Here is a 20499-nt window from a genome sequence, read left to right on the forward strand (position 1 = left end):
GCGGATGCTATCAGGCTACATTATCTTTATGCCTTCAGGGTAACCTGAAGCAACTGTCTTTTGACTTGGCACTACCTTACACTGAAGCGTCTGCCCTGCCTGGGGACTGTAACCCAAGCCAACACATGCCTCACAGACAGCTTTCTTTAGCCACTGACAGTATCAAGGAAGGAAGAGCGTGAAATCACCCTGGGACAGACGCTTCCCGAAGGGGAGTTGGCTGCTAAGTGTCTCCAAGGTAGGGTGGCATTGCCACCTCCTAATCTTCTATTTAGAGGTAACCACTAGAAAGTCCTTCTCTTCAGGCAAGGAAATAGTTACTATAAGGAACCTGGAGGTTATCTGAACCCCGGAAAATTTCCCCTGCTTTGAACTGTGCAATGTCTCACTGCAGGTCATGTCCACATGGAAAGCAAGGCTCACCAAAAGACTGAAATCTCCATCTAGAAGGATGCATCCTTTTCCATGCTCAGCTCTGCTTGCTTGTTTTGGGAATACAAGAGAGAATGCGTCCTTTGACCAGCCCAGCGCAGCTGATACTCATTCCACCATCTATGTTCAGCCCATGGCCAAAGCAGGGAGGCACCCAAGTCACTCGAAAGGGGAAGAAGGAACTCCAGAGGAAAGGCGAGATTCCGGCATCTGCTCAGAGAAAAATGGCAGTGCAAATCTGAATTCAAGTAACCACACTGCCAACCAGCCTATTGAGACCCCTGAGGATTCACCTGGTTCCCTAGAAGGTAAATCGGGCAGTGAAGCAGTTACTTTCCAGACTTCTATCCCCAGACCATCAATTATTGAAATGCCAACGGTGAGTTTTCCCAATGCTGTTACAGAAGGAATGGTGTTGGAGGAGAGTTCTGATCATTTGGTGGATGCCTTCAGGAAATAAACTTGTTTAATATTATTAGTGAATAAGACATTGAGGGGAACTCTTACTAGTGAGAGGAAGTGTGTAAAGCCTCTTAAATTCTCATAATGTTCTCAAAGGATATAGAGGGAGGCAATGAGAATAAGCACTGGGGCCTTAGCAATGACCAAAACTGGCCTTTCATTAACTGGGTCTTCAGAGCCAACAGTGTCTGAATAAAAGATTAGGGGTAAGGTAGTCTGGGAAAGTTTTTTTTTTTTTTTAACTGGTACGTGAATTTATTTGTATGAAAATCCACAATATAAAAGATCTGATTATAGAATTAAGAAACTGCCCCAACTTAAAATGAATCACGTGGTTTGGGAAAATTTGGAAATGATGATCACTATATCCATAGCAGTAAAGAAAGGAACTGACCTGTAAAACTATTCATAATATAGGTGTTCCTGTGATAGTTTTCCAACTTAGAGGGAGGAGAAGGAAGTTACTTCAAAAAAAAGTGTTGCTGCTCTCCAAAGACATCATCTTGAGTTATTTATTCAATCTGTCTTCTTGTTGTAGGCATTACTGAATTTTAATTGTTGACTATTCTGATTAGATTGGGCTACACAGCCATGTCAAAATTCTTGGTAATCTCAAGAGGCAGGGCTTCCCAAATGGTGTTTTCAAGAGATACCTTTAGAGCATTTTTTGGTCGTATTCCTGGCCAACTAGCTTAGAACCAGACTTAAAAACCTGAGAAGTCTTTGGGGATCCATTACTAAGATATTCTGATTTCCAAAAATCACTGTTTTCCATCTAGTTTAACAAATCATATTTTGTCTGACTTGCTGACCAAGAGGCCTCATTAGCATTGAAAACAAATAGTGAAGATAGGGTTAACACATGTTTTTAAAAATAGTTTCATTTGATATTCTACAGGCTTACCTTAAATTACTGAATCTTAGCTCTATTGTCTACATCTTTCTATTCTGAGATTGGATAGAGGATTTCCCTAAGCCCTCTATTACAGCAAGAACTGTAATGGTTTGTTTTTTTTCCCCCTAGCATCACTAAATCAAAACCCAAAACAAACAAACAAACAAAAGAAAAAACATGTATTGTTCAATTTTCAGCTTAAATCCACATCCAGATTAAGATATTTTTAGTAGTATAGTAGTTAGCTAAGTGGACATATCATGGCCAAGTTTTTATTTGTTGCATGTTAAAGGAACCCATGATACATTGGTTTGATGAGCTGGAAGATTCTGTTGGGTAGAGATTCCAACAACCCAGGACCCACTCTGTATTGCTAAATACAGCAGCAAATACAAAGGGTTGATTTGATTTTATCTTCCTGTTTTAGTGGCATATGTGACACAGAGGCTCAAAGTAAATATGTGTATTCAAATATAACCAATTAAACATAGTGGGCAACATCCATATTTATTGTTCACTTGTATGAGCAAAATCAGGGATAGATTACAGAGGTGAAGCAGGCCTTATGATGGAATAGACCCCAATGCAAGATTAAATATAAGTATCCCAAAGAAGACACACATAAGATAGTTCAATGGAGGTTGGAAAGGTACACTGCAGTGGAGGTGGAATTTGAGATTGGTTTAGAAGGAGGGTTAGGATTTTTAAAGCCAGAGATGAAGGGGAGGACATTGCGATGAACAAAACCATGGATGTGGGGGAATGTAGCATAAGGATAAGTACATCAGATTGGCTAAATTGAGAGAGACCTGGAAAGGCAGATGGAAGCCAAAAGCGAAATGTCTAGAATGCGGTGGTCATAAGTGAACTTATTACGCAGTGGAGAAGCTTTGAGAATTTTGAGAAGAGAAAGGTCATACTTAGGATTTCATAAAGAGGTAAAGCTGTGTAGAATGGATTAGAGTTGAGAAGACGGAGCTGAGGTCATTGTGATGATCCTGGCCTAAGGATATCATTAAAGGAAGAGCAGGAAGGTGAGGTGGAAGGGCCAAAGAAGAACAGACCCCAAGGGGTAGCAAATGCAGTTGTATGGGTCCCAGACTGGGTGGGAGGGAAGTGAGACCAAACTGGGAGTGATGAAATGAAAACATTGTGAAACTAAGTCCAGGCTGTGTGGGAGAAGGGGGTCCTGTAGGAGTGGTAAATGGGCATCTACTGTAGTTCAAATGCAGGGTGCTAATATTTACAGAGCACTTGCCATATGCCAGCCATTCTTCTAAGTGCTTTATGGGGAGTATCCCATGGACCCTGGTTATAGTGAGGTGCATATTCTTATAATTCTCTGACATTTAGAGAAGGTAAGACACTTGCCTGAGGTCGCAGGGGGAGGAAGTGGTAGAGCCAGGTTTGAAACTCAGCTCCTTATTATTGCTTGTGTGGTGTTTAGGGATTTACAATCAAATATTCACACATGATCTCATCTGACATGCAACCAAATTAAAATTTTGTGTGTGTATGTGTATTTATATGTAAATATATCTGTGGATATAATGATCATCCTTATTATCTGCTTTTTATTAATTTGATTAACCTTTTAAAAATCTTAGATTTATGATATATAACACTTTCCACTTCTCATCCTGTTGATGACAAGACTTTGTTGATGACATGGTGGGACTGTATTGAGATCTTCTGATTAAAAGTGCCATGGGACTACCCAGATTTTTCATTACCTAGTAATTTCTGTAGTGATATGTTTCCCCTCAGCAGATGATGAATGAGCTTCTTTTATTTCTTTTATTAGAGTCTTGCCTGGAGGCAAAAGTATTTCCCCTTTAATGCACTGATCCTCATCATTTAAACTGTCTTGGTAGACACAACAAATAATACTCTTTTTTAGAGCTCAGCCTCAGAATATAACCATAACTAAGAAATGGGGACAAGTCCCTCTATCTATAATTACCTGTGTTCAGACAAGAGGGTGATTCTTCAAAATCTGAAACATCTGGTCTGAGAGGAAAAGCTCAAGATAGGCCAAGTGAACTAATTAAAAAAGTTTTTTTTTTAATATTTTTTAAGATTTTATTTATTTATTTGACAGAGACAGCCAGTGAGAGAGGGAACACAAGCAGGGGGAGTGAGAGAGGAAGAAGCAGGCTCCTAGCAGAAGAGCCTGATGTGGGGCTCGATCCCAGAACGCTGGGATCACGCCCTGAGCCGAAGGCAGACGCTTAACGACTGCGCCACCCAGGCGCCCCTAAAAAAGATTTTTGTTTATGTAAATGTAAATGCACATATCTGCATTTATGAAGTGATACCATTAAGTCTTCAACCTTTTTGTGGCCATCTCTTCCCTGTTTCAGGCCAGAAATCAAGGTGATAATAACCCTAACATTGGAATGTCTTACAACTCCTGGTATCTTCTGATTGTAATTTTTTTTCTTTCTTAGTGGTCTTGCAGTTGAAGTGTCTAATAATTGCTGGGATTGCAGAGTTAATTAAACATAGCAGTATGCTGTTTATTTTTCTGGCCAAAAGTTATTGTGTTCTTACTGTGTGCCAGGACAGCCTTAGCCCCGAGGTAACAAAGACTGAAGACATAGTTTGTGAGGTTGCTTCCATTCCAGTGGAAGATAGAGTGAACAGGTGGTGTCAATGCAATATGAGAAGGCTTATGGCTCAACAATGGACACCCATAAGAGCACATGGAAGAGGCTCCCATTTTAGCCTTGGGAAGACAGGGGAGGCTGGAATATACGGAGGAGAAGGGTTTCTACCTTATTCTTTTAAAATTGCCTTCCTAGTTGAATGGTGCTATTTTTCTCCTCTCTCTCCCTTCACAATGTTGGCAGTGTAAGAAAGCACAGTTGGGGTGCCTGGTGGCTCAGCCAGTTAAGCGTCTGCTTTCAGCTAGGTCATGATTCCAGGGTTCCATGTCTGGCTCCCTGCTCAACAGGGAATCTGCTTCTCCCTCTCCCTCTGCCTGCTGCTCCACCTGCTTGTGCTCTCTCTCTCTGTCAAATAAATAAGAAAATCTTGAAAAAACAAAAACAAAAGAAAGACGCCTTCCCACATGTGTTCCCACATGAAGCAGCTGAGGACTTTAGAATAGTTTGGTAGTTTCAGAGACTTTCTATAGCAGTAGTAAGTTTTTATTCAGTTTTTACTCCAACAAAGTAGCCTCTCTGACACAGGAAAAGAAAGTAATTGTGGTTTGGGAAATCATTGCTGGGTATTTTTTTTTTTTAAGATTTATTTATTTGAGACCGAAAGCGAGAGAGAGAGAGAGAGAGAGAGAGAGAGAGAGAAAGAGACTGCATGTGCAAATGTATGAGTTGGGGGAGGGGCAGAGGGAGAGGGAGAGAGACTCTCAATCAAGGCTCCCCACTGACCACGGAGCCTGATACAGGGCTCAGTCTCACAACCCTGAGATCATGACCTGAGTCAAAACCAAGAGTCAGTCACACAAGTGACTGAGCCACCCAGGCACCCCATTCCTGGGTATTTTCAACTACAAGTTAGTTTTATAATAAGGTAGGGAAAACAGGGCCTATCTTGGAGTTGACAACTGCATTGCTTTTTATAACAGGCTGGTTTTTGCTACTAGACAGAGAAGTGGTAACCAAGACTTCCCTAGAGCCTAGGCTTAGACTGTCACTGCTTTTTAGGGTCTGAGTTGTGGTAATACCGCCTAGAAATGAAATTTTGTCAGTCATCCTTTTGTAAGATGTAGTTCCTTGACCCTAATTAAAAGAGCCTGATGTATAAATCAGAATGACTGTTTAGTTGTCAGCCTTGAGGACTGTCAGGATAGGGCTTACTAAGCCATGTATCTTCTACACAGGAAAATTTTACATAAAGAGAAATGATAGCCAGAAATCTGTTGGAGAGTACAGATTCAGAGGAAGGGGGGGTTTACATTTTTAAAATTAGAGTAAAATATACATAACATAAAATTTACAATTTTAATTATTTAAAAATATACAGTTCTGTGGCATTAAATATGTCCACAATGATGGGCAACCATCACTACTATCCATCTCCAGAACTCTTTTCACCTTCTGCAATTCAGACTCTATATTCATGAAACGCTAAGTCCCCACTCACCATTCACCCTTCTCCTCATCCCCTGGCAACCACCCTTCTACTTTCTGTCTCTGTAAGTTTAATTATTCTCACTACCTTGTGTTAGTGGAATCACACTTTTGTATATTTCACTTAGCATAATGTCCTCAAGGTTCATCCATGTGGAAACATGTATTAGTATATCCTTCCTTGTTAAAGCTGAATAATATTCCATCATATGTATATGCCACATTTTGTTTGCACAGTCATCTGTCAATGAATAATTATGTCATTTCTACCTTTTGGCAACTGAGAATAATGCTGTTATGAATATGGGTTTACAAATATCTCTTCAAGACGCTGTTTTCAGTTCTTCTGAATATATACCCAGAAGGGGAATTGCTGTATCATGTGGTAATTCTATCTTTAATTTGTCAAGGAACGGACATACTGTTTTCTACAGTGGTTGTACCAAACATTCCCACTAGCGATGCACAAAGGCTCCAATTTCTCCACATTCATGCCACCATCTGTTTCTAAAGTTTTTGTTTCTTTGTTTTGATAATAGTCATTGTAATGAGAATAAAGTGGTATCTCACTGTGGTTTTGATTTTCATTTCCCTAATGATTAGTGATGTTGAGCATCTTTTCATGTGCTTATTTGCTATTTGTGATCTTTGGAGAAATGACTATTCAAGGCTTTGCCTATTTTTAAAATTGAGTTGTTTATTTTTTGTTGAATTAGTGTCTTTGATGTACAAAAATTTTGACAAAATCTAATTTATCTATTTTTTTTCTTTTGTTCCCTGTGCTTTTGGTGTCACATTCAAGAAATCGTTGCCAAATCTAATACCATCAAGCTTTTTCTCTATGTATTCCTCTAACAGTTTTATAGTTTTAGCTCTTATTTTTAGGTCTTTGATCCATTCTGAGTTAATTTTTGTATATGGTGCAAAGTAAGGGTCCAAAAGCATTCTTTTCCATGTGGATATCCAGTTTTCCCAACACTATTTGTTGAAAAGACTGTCCTTTCCTCATTGAATGGTCTTGGCACCCTTTTGTAAAATCATTTCACCATATACATGAGGGTTTATTTCTGGGCTGTCTATTATATTTCATTGGTTTGTTTGTTTTTATGGCAGTAACACACTGTTTTGATTACTGTAGCTTTGTAGTAAGTTTTGAAACCAGTAAGCATGAGACCTCCAACTTTGTTCTTTTTCAAAATTGTTTTGGCTGTTTGGGATCCCTTCAGATTCCATATGAATTTCAGGATGGATTTTTTTTTTCTATTTCTGCAAAAAAAAAACCCCATCATTTGGATTTTGATAGGGATTTCAGGGAATTTTTAGATTGCTCTGGATAGTAGTCACAACAATACTGGGTCTTCAAATCCATGAATACATTTTATCCTTCCACTTATTTGTGTCTTCTTTAATTACTTTCAGCAATGCTTTGTAGTTTTCAGTATGAAAGTCCTGCCTCAGGCTAAGTTTATCTCCAATTTTGATACTATTGTAAATGAAATTGTTTTTTTAATTTCCTTCTCAGATTGTTCATTATTGGTGTATAGAAATGCAATTGATTTTTGTCCATGTGTTTTGTGTCCTGCAATTTTGCTGAATTCATTTATTACTTATAATAGTGTGTGTGTGTGCCTGTGTATGTGTGTATGTGTGTGATCTTTATGGTCTCTACATATACGAATATATCATCTGTGAACAGAGATCATTTTACTTCTTCCTTTCCAATTTGGATGCCTTTTATTTCTATTTCTTCTCTAATTGCTTTGTCTGGAACTTCCAATGCTATTCAACAATACTCAGTGGAATAGAAGGGCAAAAGTTAACATCTTTGTCTTGTTCCTGATCTTAGAGGATACACTTTCAGTCTTTCACCATTGGGTATGATGCTACCATTGAGTACAGTGTGGGCTTTTTATAATTGGCCTTTATTGTGTTGAAGTACTTTCCTTCTATTCCTACTCTGTTGTGTATTTTTATCATGAAAGAATATTAAATTTGGCCAGTGCTTTTTCTGCATCAATTGATATGACCATTTTTTCCTTTATTCTGTTAATTTTGTCTATTATCGTGATTGATAGTTTGTATATTGAACTATCCTTGCATTCCAGGAATAAATCCCACTTGATCATCATGTCATCTTCTTAACATGTAGTGGAATTCTGCTCACTAGGATTTTGTTGAGTTTTGCATCAATAGTCATCAGGGATTGGTCTCTAGTTTTCTTTTCTTGTTAAGTCTTTGTCTAACTTGGGTATCAGGGTAATGCTGGCCACACAGAAAGATTCAGGAAGTGTTCCCTCCTCTTCAGTTTGTTTTGGAAGAGTCTGAGAAGGATTGGTGTTAATTCTTTACACGTTTGGTAGAATTCACCAGTGAAGCCATCTGGTCCGAGGTTTTTCTTTGTTGGAAGGTTTTTGGTTACTGATTTAATCTCCTTACTTGTTATAGGTCTATTCAGATTTTCTATTTCTTCATGATTTATTCTTGGTGAAGAAGAGCTACTTGGATAGCTTCACTGAAGTATGGTACTTATGATCACGATTACCCATTATTGAGCACTATTAATGAACTAGGCACGGTGCTAAGTGCCTTACATGGATTAAGTAGTTTGATCCTTCTATCCTTTTACAATATTATAATCCCAATCACTCCTCTGCTCAAAACCTTCCAATGGCTCCCCAGTTCCCTAATATTAAAAGTCAGGTCTTCACAGGGGCCTGCAGATCCTATACAAAGTATCCCCCATTACCTCTCAGAACTTATCTCCTATGGTTTATACTGATGGGGAAACTAGGACTCAGTGGAGGTAAGCATCTGAATAATTTCCACTATAAGGGTAACGCTTTCAGCAGACTGGAAAGCTCAATTCATCCAGTCAAAGCATGACTTCCTTGGGTGGTACAGAATTCGCTACCAATAACTAAATACCCACTTATTGTGCTCTCCTTGTCTAGGCTCCATGACCATCCTTCCTCTTTCCTTGGCACAGTTTTTGTTAAGACCTGGGATGGATTAATTAATTGGGTTTCAGCTTCCTTGGTTAGAATCAGATTCCAGCCATGTTCTGTTGGAGCTACATCAAGGCCATATTAATTGGAATTTAGTGTTGGAGAGACTCCTGAATACCTATTAATAGAAAAGCTCTTGGAAGTATTCACCTCTATAGGTAATTGATCTCATTCAACAAATTTATTTTTATTTTCAATGCCTTATTTTTTTCTTTGTTTAATATAATGTTTTATTTTTTATAATAATATTTTTTTATTATATTATGTTAGTCACCATACAGTACATCCCTGGTTTTTGATGTAAAGTTCGATGATTCATTAGTTGCGTATAATACCCAGTGCACTATGTAATACGTGCCCTCCTTACTACCCATCACCAGCCTATCCCATTCCCCCACCCCCTCCCCTCTGAAGCCCTCAGTTTGTTTCGCAGAGTCCATAGTCTCTCATGCTTCATTCCCCCTTCTGATTACCCCCCCTTTCTTTATCCCTTTCTTCTTCTACTGATCTTCCTGGTTCTTATGTTCCATAGATGAGAGACACCATATGATAATTGTCTTTCTCTGCTTGACTTATTTCACTTAGCATTATCTCCTCCAGTGCCGTCCATGTTGCAGCAAATGCTGAGAAATCGTTCTTTTTGGTAGCTGAGTAATATTCCATTGTGTATACGGACCACATCTTCTTAATCCAGTCATCTGTTGAAGGGCATCTCAGCTCCTTCCACGATTTAGCTATTGTGGACAATGCTGCTATGAACATTGGGGGGTATATGGCCCTTCTCTTCACTACGTCTGTATCTTTGGGGTAAATACCCAGTAGTGCAATTGCTGGATCATAGGGTAGCTCAATTTTTAACTTTTTAAGGGACCTCCACACTGTTTTCCAGAGTGGCTATACCAACTTGCATTCCCACCAACAATGTAGGAGGGATCCCCTTTCTCCACATCCTCTCCAACAATTGTTGTTTCTTGCCTTGTCCATTTTTGCCATTCTAACTGGCGTAAGGTGGTATCTCAGTGTGGTTTTGATTTGAATTTCCCTGATGGTTAATGATTTTGAACACTTTTTCATGTGTCTGTTAGCCATTTGTATGTCTTCATTGGAAAAGTGTCTGTTCATATCTTCTGCCCATTTTATGATTTATTGTCTTAAAGTTGTCTTGAAGATAAGCCTTGAGAGTACCATCTGTAGAGGACAGTACTACTCAGAAGCACATTGTAAACTTGTGTGTAAACATCTGTCACCCCTCATCTCACTCTTAACTCTGCATCTTCCTTATATAAGCATTAGGGAGAGCAACTGTATAGGCTGAATTTCCATTTTCTGGTACAAACCAGTTTTCCTGCATTTCTTTAGAATGAAATATTTTCCTCCTTTTCTTATGGGCCTAAATAGAACAGAACTTAGGCTACCTATAAAAACAAATATCCTAGTAAGGAAGATTTCTGCTAGACAGATAATTTGATATAAAAATGTTTTTAATAGAAAACAACTTATAAATCCATGGAAATATTAGTTTTATAGTTCCCTTTCATGCTCCCTACCTCCCAAGGGGGATATGAGCTGGTGGGAATCCCATCCCAATTCCTTTTAAGCCCTGACAATTTCTTATGGTAGGTTTCGACTTACAAAAGATGTTACACATAGGGGCGCCTGGGTGGCTCAGTCGTTAAGTGCCTGCCTTAGGCTCAGGGTATGATCCCGGGGTCCTGGCATCGAGCCCCTTGTTGGGCTCCCTGCTCTGCTGGGAGCCTGCTTCTTCCTTTCCCGCTCCCCCTGCTTGTGTTCCCTCTCTCACTGGCTGTCTCTCTCTCTGTCAAATAAATAAATAAAATCTTAAAAAAAAAAAAGTAGATGTTAAACATAGTGGCATGAGAGTGCATGACATACACAGTGTACTTAGGAATTTTCCGATCCAGATATTCAGTTGCAACCCAACCTGAAAAGAGATAGCCTCCTGGCTTCTCTTAGAATGAAATAAAATAAATTATCCTCATAAAACCATGAAAATTTACATTGTACAGCTTTGACTACTGGAGGCTGTCCATAAAAGACTATAGCGGATGGTAAAAATGCAAAGTTTTCAGAAAATTTAGAGCTGAGGGGCATATATATTCCAAGCTAAGAAATAAAAGTTGAGTGTATAATTTCATGAAATTTTAAAGCATCATTTTCAAGTGTGGTTACTCTGACATTCACAATTCAGATAAGAATGATAAATATTACCCTAAGTAGGTGTTGATATGTTGGAGGGAGAGAGGTACAAAAGGAAGAGGTCAGCCCATTTTTGAGCAACATCTATTTCTAGCTCATCAGAGAGAATGTGGCAATCTGCCCATGACCTAGTTGATCCTTTGCCCTCATTTTCACAGGTGGTTAATAAAAGAGTAGGGTTTACTTTGTTCATAGTCAGTGGCCTGGAGTGTCTAGCCAAAGAACACCAAGATGATTCCAATTCATTGACTAGACCCATTTTCCCCAAATACCTACATCTGTAGAGTTGGAATTTACATTCTTTTGATTCTATAACATGCAGTTGTACTTCAGTTAAAAAAATTCCACTATTCTACTCACTGGGTATGCTGGAAACTAAAATTTCCTATGTTCCAGGACCCACAGGGGCTGGCTCAATGAATATGCTATATTAATCATGGTAAGTTAGAGGTTTTTGTTTTCCCCCCAGCCAAGGACATGTGATAACCTGATTTGAACTGCCTTTAGTTTTATACTCACAGTTCTTCCTTTCCAAAGAAAATAGAGCTCATTAACACTTTCTCTGATATAACGTTGACATACTTGGTTTTGTAATTCTGTACCAGGGGAGGTGAGAGTTTGGAAACTTGGGAAATTAGTGGAAGGGAGAGTCTCCACAAAGGGCATAGGACTGTTATGGGAAGTGTTTATGATTTTGGTGTGGGAAGCTGGTTAGTTGGTATCTGGTGTTCAGTTAAACAGAAAATGACAACTCAGGCAACTGTTAGAACCTAAATACATATGCATAATTTGGTTGTCCACAGAAAAAGAGAAACTTCCCCTCAAATAGTCCACCTGCATAAGGAGAATCAGTTTCTGTAACTTAAAACCCTGAATCTCAAAAAGATGTGCCATATATTATTTATTTCTAATGGTAATTAACATACTACAATTTGCAAATTATAAACTGACTTTAAATATTTTGTTTTTTACATAAAACAATGCATAGTCTTATAAAAATTCCAATGTGATATACCATACATTTGTAATTTCAGCTAATTCAAAGTTATCTCTTTTCTAAAAAAATCACCCATATATGTTCAAGTAATCTTCACCAAAGGTACCAAGAATACACAATGGGTGAAATGCTTTCAAACAGCATTACATGATACAGAGGAATCATTCATGAAAGGAAGAGTCAATCAGTGTGACAGATTTCACTGCTGTCTTATTTTTAAAAATTGCCACAGGCACCCCACCCTGCTCAGTCAGCAGCCATCAACATCGAGGCAAGACCCTCCATCAGCAAAAAGATTATGACATGATGAAAGCTCAGATGATGGTTAGCATTTTTTTTAGCAATAAGGTATTTTTTAATTAAAATATTCGCATTGGTTTTGTTAGACATAATGCCATTGGGCACTTTAAATAGACTACAGTGTAGTGTAAATGAAGCTTTTATATGCACTGGGAAACCAAAAAATTCAATTGACTCATTTTATTATGATATTTGTTCTATTGCAGTAGTCTGGAACTAAACCGCAATCTCTCTAAGGTATGCCTGTACATAAAATTAAAAAGCTTCTGCATAGCAAAGGAAACACTCAATAAGATTAGGAGACAACCTACAGACTGGGAGAAAATATTTGCAAACCATATATCTGATAAGGGGCTAATATCCAAAGTATATAAGGAACTCAGACAACTCAATAGCAAAAACCAAATGACCCAATTAAAAGATGGGCAAAGGCCCTGTAAAGACACTTTTCCAAAGAAGATATAAAATGGCCAATGGGTATATGAAAAGATGTTCAGTATTACTAATCATCAAGGAAATACAAATCAAAACCACAATGTTAGGATGGCTATTATCAAAAAGCCAGAAGATAAGTGTTGGCAGGATGCAGAGAAAAAGTAACACTTAGAACTTACACACTGCTGCTGGGAATGCCAATTGGTACAGCCATTAAGGAAAACAATGTAGTGATTTCTCAGAAAATTAAAAATAGAACTACCGTATAATCCATATAATCTTACTTCTAAGTACATATCCAAAGGAAGTAAAATCACTTTCTTGAAGAGATATTTGCACTCCCATGTTCATTGTGGCCTTATTCACAGTAGACACAGACATGGAAACAACCTAAATGTCTTCCAGTGGCTGAACAGATAAAATGTGATTATACACACACACACACACACACACACACACACACACACACACACACAGTGGAATATAACACAATGGAATCCTGTCATTTCTGACAACATGGATAAAACCTGGAGGACATATGTTAAGTGAACTAAGCCAGACACAGAAAACCAAATACTGTATGATCTCACTAATATGTGAAAGCTAAAAAGGTTACCCTCATAGTAACAGAATGGTTGTTGCCAAGGTCTTTGAATGGTGGCGGGGAAAGGGAGATGTTGGTCAAAGGGTGCAAACTTTCAGTTATAAGGTTAATAAGCCCTGGAGACCTAATGTACAGTATGGTGACTACTATTAATAACATATTATACACCTGAACTTTGTTAAGAGAGTAGATCTCAAGTAGTCTTACCACAAAAAAGAGGTAATGATGTGAAGTAAAGGATATGTTAATTAACTAGGTAATCATTTCACAATGTATACATATATCAAAACATCACATTTTATACCTGAACGATGCACAATTTTTATTTATCAATCATTCTTCAATATAGCTAGAAAACATCGCTCTCACTGATCTGCTTTCTGGTATAATAATTTAAGGGGAAAGAAAGGAGGATTAGAGCTGGGCAGTTGCTGCCCATCAGGAGGTGCTCATTGTAAATAGTGGGTGTGAGCAAATCATGCAGTAGAAGCTGAATAAAGGCTGTGTGGGATGCTATTTAAGGAAGCACGTGAATGGGCGCATAGCCTGAACCAGTAAAACATCTTCTTATCTGATAATTGTTTTCCTTTTTGACTGAGCTGGGTGTTTCAGGAAAGACACACATGAAGCTGTGATGGAGGAAAAAGACCAACTGATTAGACTCTGGTATGGAGTGAGGAAGTGGCTCTCCCCAAGGCTCTCATTCTCAGGCCCTTTCCTAGGATCAGGAGGTCTGTTTGCAGGGAAGATTTTTCTTTTGACTGAGTTTCTGCCAGGATTCATCTGACCTGGATGTGTAATACTTGAGTCTCTGCAGGGAGAAGTAACTCCATGTAGTGGTGTTGCAAGTTATCCCGAGCTATTTTTACCATTCAAAATTGTCCAGTAAACACTGGTATCCTCCAATTTTAAGAGGCAGGTAGGGGCTATATGTGTACCCACTCACAACTTGCTCCCCCGTGATATGTTGCAGTAAAGAAAGCCTCCCATGAATTCTGCCACAGGTACAAATGTTTTTTGGCAAGTAGGCCAAAAAAAGGCATATTACCTGATCCTATATGTTGGAAGAAGTTCCCCAGCTTCTGGGGGGAACTTTTTCCTGCTCATTCTGCTACTGCTCTGTCCTCCTCTCTGTCTTTTCTGATACCATCCCCAACACCCTGTTCCAGGTTGTTGCCCTGCCCTGGGCTAGCCTGGTACTTGGCGTTTACCTCAGTTAAAGCACTTATTAAACTGCACTGTGTTTATGTGTCTGACTCTCCACTAGGCTGTGAAGAGCTTGAGGTCAGGGGCTGTATCTTCTTTTCTTTTTATCTATTATGGGTAGCACCTAGAACAGTACTTGGCACATAGAAGATGAATCAATAAAATCAAAATTAGGAGAGAGGTTTATGTTACATGAGTTCTTCATATATCTTTATCATGGGAACTTTGTTTAGTATTGCCAATATATTTGTGATCCATTTATCATTATAGAAATTGGTAGAAATAGGAGGAGAAAAGATGGCGGAGGAGTAGGAGACCTTTTTTCATCTGCTCCCCTGAATTGAGCTGGATATCTACCAGATCATCCTGAACACCCACGAAATCAGCCTGAGACGCAGGAAGATACATCTGGATCTCTACAAACGAACATCTCCAGCGCTGAGTGTTGAGGTACGAAGCGGGGAGCCGTGAATCTGCGCACAGATATTGGAAGATAAATGGAAGGCAGAGGGAGCCGCCCTCTTGGGCGCTGGGAAGCAGTAGCCTCCTGCACTGGGGAGCGGGCCGGACTCATGGACTGGTAGCCACTGGGAAACCAGACTGAAACCGGGAGCTCAGGAGTGAGCATGCGGCCAAACTGAAAACCAGAGCTCTGGAGTGCCCGGGGGTGGCTGGCGGTGTTAGAAGCATAAAGGACAGAGACGTGCCGGTCCTGGGAGCAAGGACTGGGAAAGCATCTGTGGGGCACACAACCTGGGACGCTACGGGGCTTTTAGCAGCACGACAGAAACAGAGTTAAAGTGGCCAGGAGAGCTCAGTGGAGAGCAGACTGCAATCTCTCTGTTCTGAGACAAAGGCTTGGATATGGCCACTGCTGCTCTGACTCTCAGAAGAGTCACAGAAAACCACCAGGGAAAGCCGTCAGAGAACAAAAGCCCGGAAAAACTGGTTAACATTGTGCCTATCCCCCCCCCCCCAGGGGACGGGGCAACTCTACCCAAACAGGGTTGCCCGAGTATCAGCCCGGCAGGCCCCTCCCCCAGAAGGCAGGCTGAAAAAACAAGAAGCCCACATCCCTAAGGTCCCTATAAAACAAGTGCACATTGCTTGGGTCCTGGTCAATAATTTGGGCTCTGTACATTCCCGCAACCACTCCTCATCAGAATGACAAGGACGAGGAACCCCAACAAAGAAACAGAGACTGTGGCCTCTGCCATGGAACTAATGGATATGGATATAACCAAATTGTCAGAAATGGAGTTCAGAGTAACAATGATCAAGATGATGTGTAGGCTTGAAAATATTAACGAAAATATTAACGAGAATATAGAATCTCTAAGGGCGGAAATGAGAGCAAATCTGGCAGAAATTAAAAAGGCTATGAATCAATTCCAGTCTAAACTGGATGCTCTGACGGCCAGGGTAAATGAGGCAGAAGAACGAATTAGTGAGTTGGAAGATGAGATGATAAAAAAGAAGGAAAAAGTGGGAACTTGGCTTAAAAAAAATCCAATCTCAAGAATGTAGAGTACGGGAGATTAGTGACTCAATGAAACGTTCCAATGTCAGAATCATCAGCATCCCCGAGGGGGTGGAGAAAGAGAGAGGTCTAGAAGAGATATTTGAACAAACTGTAGCTGAGAACTTCCCTAATCTGGCGAAGGAAACAAGCATTCGTGTCCAAGAGGCAGAGAGGACCCCTCCCAAGATCAATGAGAACAGACCAATACCACGTCACATAATAGTACAATTCGCAAATCTTAGATCCAAGGATAAAATCTCGATAGGGGCCAGGGGGAAGAGAATCCTCACCTACAGAGGGAGGAACATCACAATAATGTCAGACCTGTCTATAGAGACCTGGCAAGCCAGAAAAAGCTGGCAAGACATATTCAGAGCACTAAGTGAGAAGAACACGCAGCCAAGGATCCTTTATCCAGCAAGGCTGTCATTCAGAATTGATGGAGAGCAAGGACCTTCCAAGACCGGCAGAAACTTAAAGAATATGTGACCACCAAGCCAGCCCTACAAGAAATATTAAGGGGGGTTCTATAAAAGTAAAAAGACCCTAAGAGTGATGCAGAACAGAAATTTACAATCTATAGAAACAAAGACTTCGCAGGCAGCATGACATCATTAAAATCATATCTCTCAATAATCACTCTCAATGTGAATGGCCTAAATGCTCCCATAAATGCCACAGGGTTGCAGATTAGATAAAAAGACATGACCCAACCATTTGCTGTCTACAAGAGACTCATTTTGAACCTAAAGATACATCCAGACTGAAAGTGAAAGGATGGAGAACCATTTTTCATGCCAACAGACCTCAAAAGAAAGCTGGGGTAGCAATTCTCATATCAGACAGATTAGACTTTAAACTAAAGACTGTAGTTAGAGATACAGAAGGACACTATTTTATTCTTAAAGGATGTATCCAACAAGTGGATACAACAATTATAAATATCTATGCCCCCAACAGGGAAGCAGCTAATACACAAGCCAACTCTTAACCAGAATAAAGAGACATATAGATAATAATATGTTAATAGTAGGGGACCTCAACACTCCGCTCTTAGCAAAAGACTGATCACCTAAGCAGAAAATCAACAAAGAAACAAGAGCTTTGAATGATATACTGGACCAGATGGACCTCATAGATATATACAGAACACTACACCCCAGAACAACAGAATACTCATTTTTTTCAAATCTACATGGAACTTTCTCCAGAATAGACCATATACTGGGTCACAAAACAGGTCTCAACTGATACCAAAGACTGAGATTATTCCCTGCATATTCTCAGACCACAGTGCTTTGAAACTGGAACTCAATCACAAGGAAAAATTTGGAGGAAACTCAAACACTTGGAAACTAAGAACCATCCTGCTTAAGAATGATTGGGTAGGGGCGCCTGGGTGGCACAGCGGTTAAACGTCTGACTTCGGCTCAGGGTGTGATCCCGGCGTTATGGGATCGAGCCCCACATCAGGCTCCTCCGCTATGAGCCTGCTTCTTCCTCTCCCACTCCCCCTGCTTGTGTTCCCTCTCTCGCTGGCTGTCTCTATCTCTGTCGAATAAATAAATAAAATCTTAAAAAAAAAAAAAGAATGATTGGGTAAACCAGGGAATTAAAGAAGAACTTAAGCAATTTATGGAAACCAATGAAACAAAAACACATCGGTCCAAAACCTATGGAACACTGCAAAGGTGGTCCTAAGGGGAAAATACATAGCCATCCAAGCCTCACTTAAAGGAACAGAAAAATCTAAAATGCAGTTTTTATATCCTCACCTTAAGAAACTGGAGCTGGAACAGAAGAACAGGCCTAACCCATGCATGAGAAGGCAACTGATCAAGATTAGAGCAGAGATCAATGAATTAGAAACCAGGAGCACAGTAGAGGAGATCAACAAAACTGGAAGCTGGTTCTTTGAAAGAATAAATAAGATCAATAAGTCACTGGCCAGACTTATTCAAAAGAATAGAGAAAGGACACAAATTAATAAAATTATGAATGAAAGGGGAGAGGTCACAACCAACACCAAGGAAATAGAAACAATCATTAGAAACTATTATCAACACCTCTATGGCAATAAATTAAGCAACCTGGAAGAAATGGATGCCTTCCTGGAAACCTATAGACTTCCAAGACTGAAACAGGAAGAATCTGATTATCTAAACAGACTGATTATTCATGAAGAGATTGAAGTAGTGATCAAAAACCTCCCAAAAAACAGGAGTCCAGGGCCTGATGGATTCCCTGAGAATTCTACCAAACATTCAAAGAAGAAATAATACCTATTCTCCTGAAGTTTTTTCAAAAAATAGAAACAGAAGGAAAACTACCAAACTCATTCTATGAGGCCAGTATTACCTTGATCCCCAAACCAGGCAAAGACCCCATCAAAAAGGAGAATTATAGACCGATATCCCCGATGAATAGGGACACCAAAATTCTCAACAAGATCCTAGCTAATAGGATCCAACAGTACATTAAAAGGATTATCCATCATGACCAAGTGGGATTCATCCCTGGGATACAAGGGTGGTTCAACATTCACAAATTGATCAGTGTGATAAATCACATTAATAAGAGAAGAGACAAGAACCATATGATCCTTTCAATTGATGCAGAAAAAGCATTTGACAAAATACAGCATCCTTTCCTGATTAAAACCCTTTAGAGTGTAGGGATAGAGGGTACATTCCTCAATTTCATAAAAACCATCCATGAAAAGCCTACAGCGAATATCATTCTCAATGGGGAAAAGCTGAAAGCCTTTCCCTTAAGATCAGGAACACGACAAGGATGCCCACTCTCACCATTATTGTTCAACATAGTACTAGACGTCCTTGCAACAGCAATCGGACAACAAAAAGGAATAAGAGGTATTCAAACTGGCAAAGAAGAAGTCAAACTCTCTCTCTTCGCAGATGACATGATACTTTATATGGAAAACCCAAAAACTCCACCCCCAAATTACTAGAACTCATAGAAAATTCAGTAATGTGGCAGGATACAAAATCAATGCACAGAAATCAGTTTCATTTCTATACACGAACAATGAGACTGAAGGAAGAGAAATTAGGGAATGGATTCCATTTACAATAGCACCAAAAATCATACGATATCTCGGAATTAACTTAACCAGAGAGGTAAAGGATCTATGTTCTAGAAACTACAGAACACTGATGAAAGACATTGAAGAAGACACAAAAAGATGGAAAAACATTCCATGCTCATGGATCGGAAGCATAAACATAGTTAAAATGTATATGCTACCCAGAGCAATCTACACTTTCAACGCCATCCTGATCAAAATACCAATGACACTTTTCCTTTTTTTTTTTTAAGATTTTATTTATTTATTTAACAGAGAGAGACAGCCAGCGAGAGAGGGAACACAAGCAGGGGAAGTGGGAGAGGAAGAAGCAGGCTCCCAGTGGAGGAGCCTGATGTGGGGCTCGATCCCAGAATGCTGGGATCATGCCCTGAGCCGAAGGCAGACGCTTAATGACTGTGCCACCCAGGTGCCCCCCAATGACACTTTTCAAAGTGCTGGAACAAACAAAGCCTAAAATTTGTGTGGAACCGGAAAAGACCCTGAATTACCAAGGAAATGTTGAAAAAGAAAAACAAAGCTGGGGGCATCATGTTGACTGATTTCAAGCTATACTACAAATCTATGATCACCAAGACAGCATGGTACTGGCACAAAAGCAGACACATAGACCAATGGAACAGAATAGAGACTCCAGAAATGAACCCTTGACTCTATGGTCAACTAATCTTTGACAAAGCAGGAAAAAACATCCAGTGGAAAAAAGACAGTCTCTTCAATAAATGGTGCTGGGAAAATTGGACAGCTGTATGCAAACGAATGAAACTTGACCACTCTCTCACACCATACACAAAGATAAACTCCAAATGGATGAAAGACCTCGACGTGAGACAGGAATCCATCAAAATCACAGAGCAGAACATAGGCTGTAACCTCTACGACATAGGCCACAGCAATTTCTTTCATGACATGTCTCCAAAGGCAAGAGAAACAAAAGCAAAAATGAACTTTTGAGACTTCATCAAGATAAAAGTTTCTGCACAGCAAAGAAAACAGTCATCAAAACAGAGAGGCAACCCACAGAATGGGGGAAGATATTTGCAAATGAAACTACAGGTAAAAGGCTGATATCCAAGATCTATAAAGAACTTCTCAAACTCAATACATGAGAAACAAATAATCAAATCAAAAAATGGGCAGAAGATATGAACAGACACTTTTCCAATGAAGACATACGAATGGCTAACAGACACATGAAAAAGTGTTCAAAATCATTAGCCATCA

The 20499-nt window shown here is 39.6% G+C and overlaps 1 protein-coding gene across 1 annotated transcript in view; it reads left to right on the forward strand.

Moving 5' to 3' along the window:
* The first annotated feature begins 397 nt into the window (after nucleotides 1–397).
* FAM107B (family with sequence similarity 107 member B) overlaps nucleotides 398–20499 on the forward strand; it is a 234473-nt gene continuing 214371 nt past the window's right edge. The window contains exon 1 of the mRNA XM_045788136.2: nucleotides 398–811. Coding sequence (XP_045644092.1) covers nucleotides 398–811 — 414 coding nt within the window. The remainder of the gene's footprint in view (nucleotides 812–20499) is intronic.

Source organism: Ursus americanus, chromosome 31 (genome assembly GCF_024610735.1).
Source record: "Ursus americanus isolate L20-20 chromosome 31, mUrsAme1.1.p, whole genome shotgun sequence".
Taxonomy (NCBI): Eukaryota; Metazoa; Chordata; class Mammalia; order Carnivora; family Ursidae; genus Ursus; species Ursus americanus.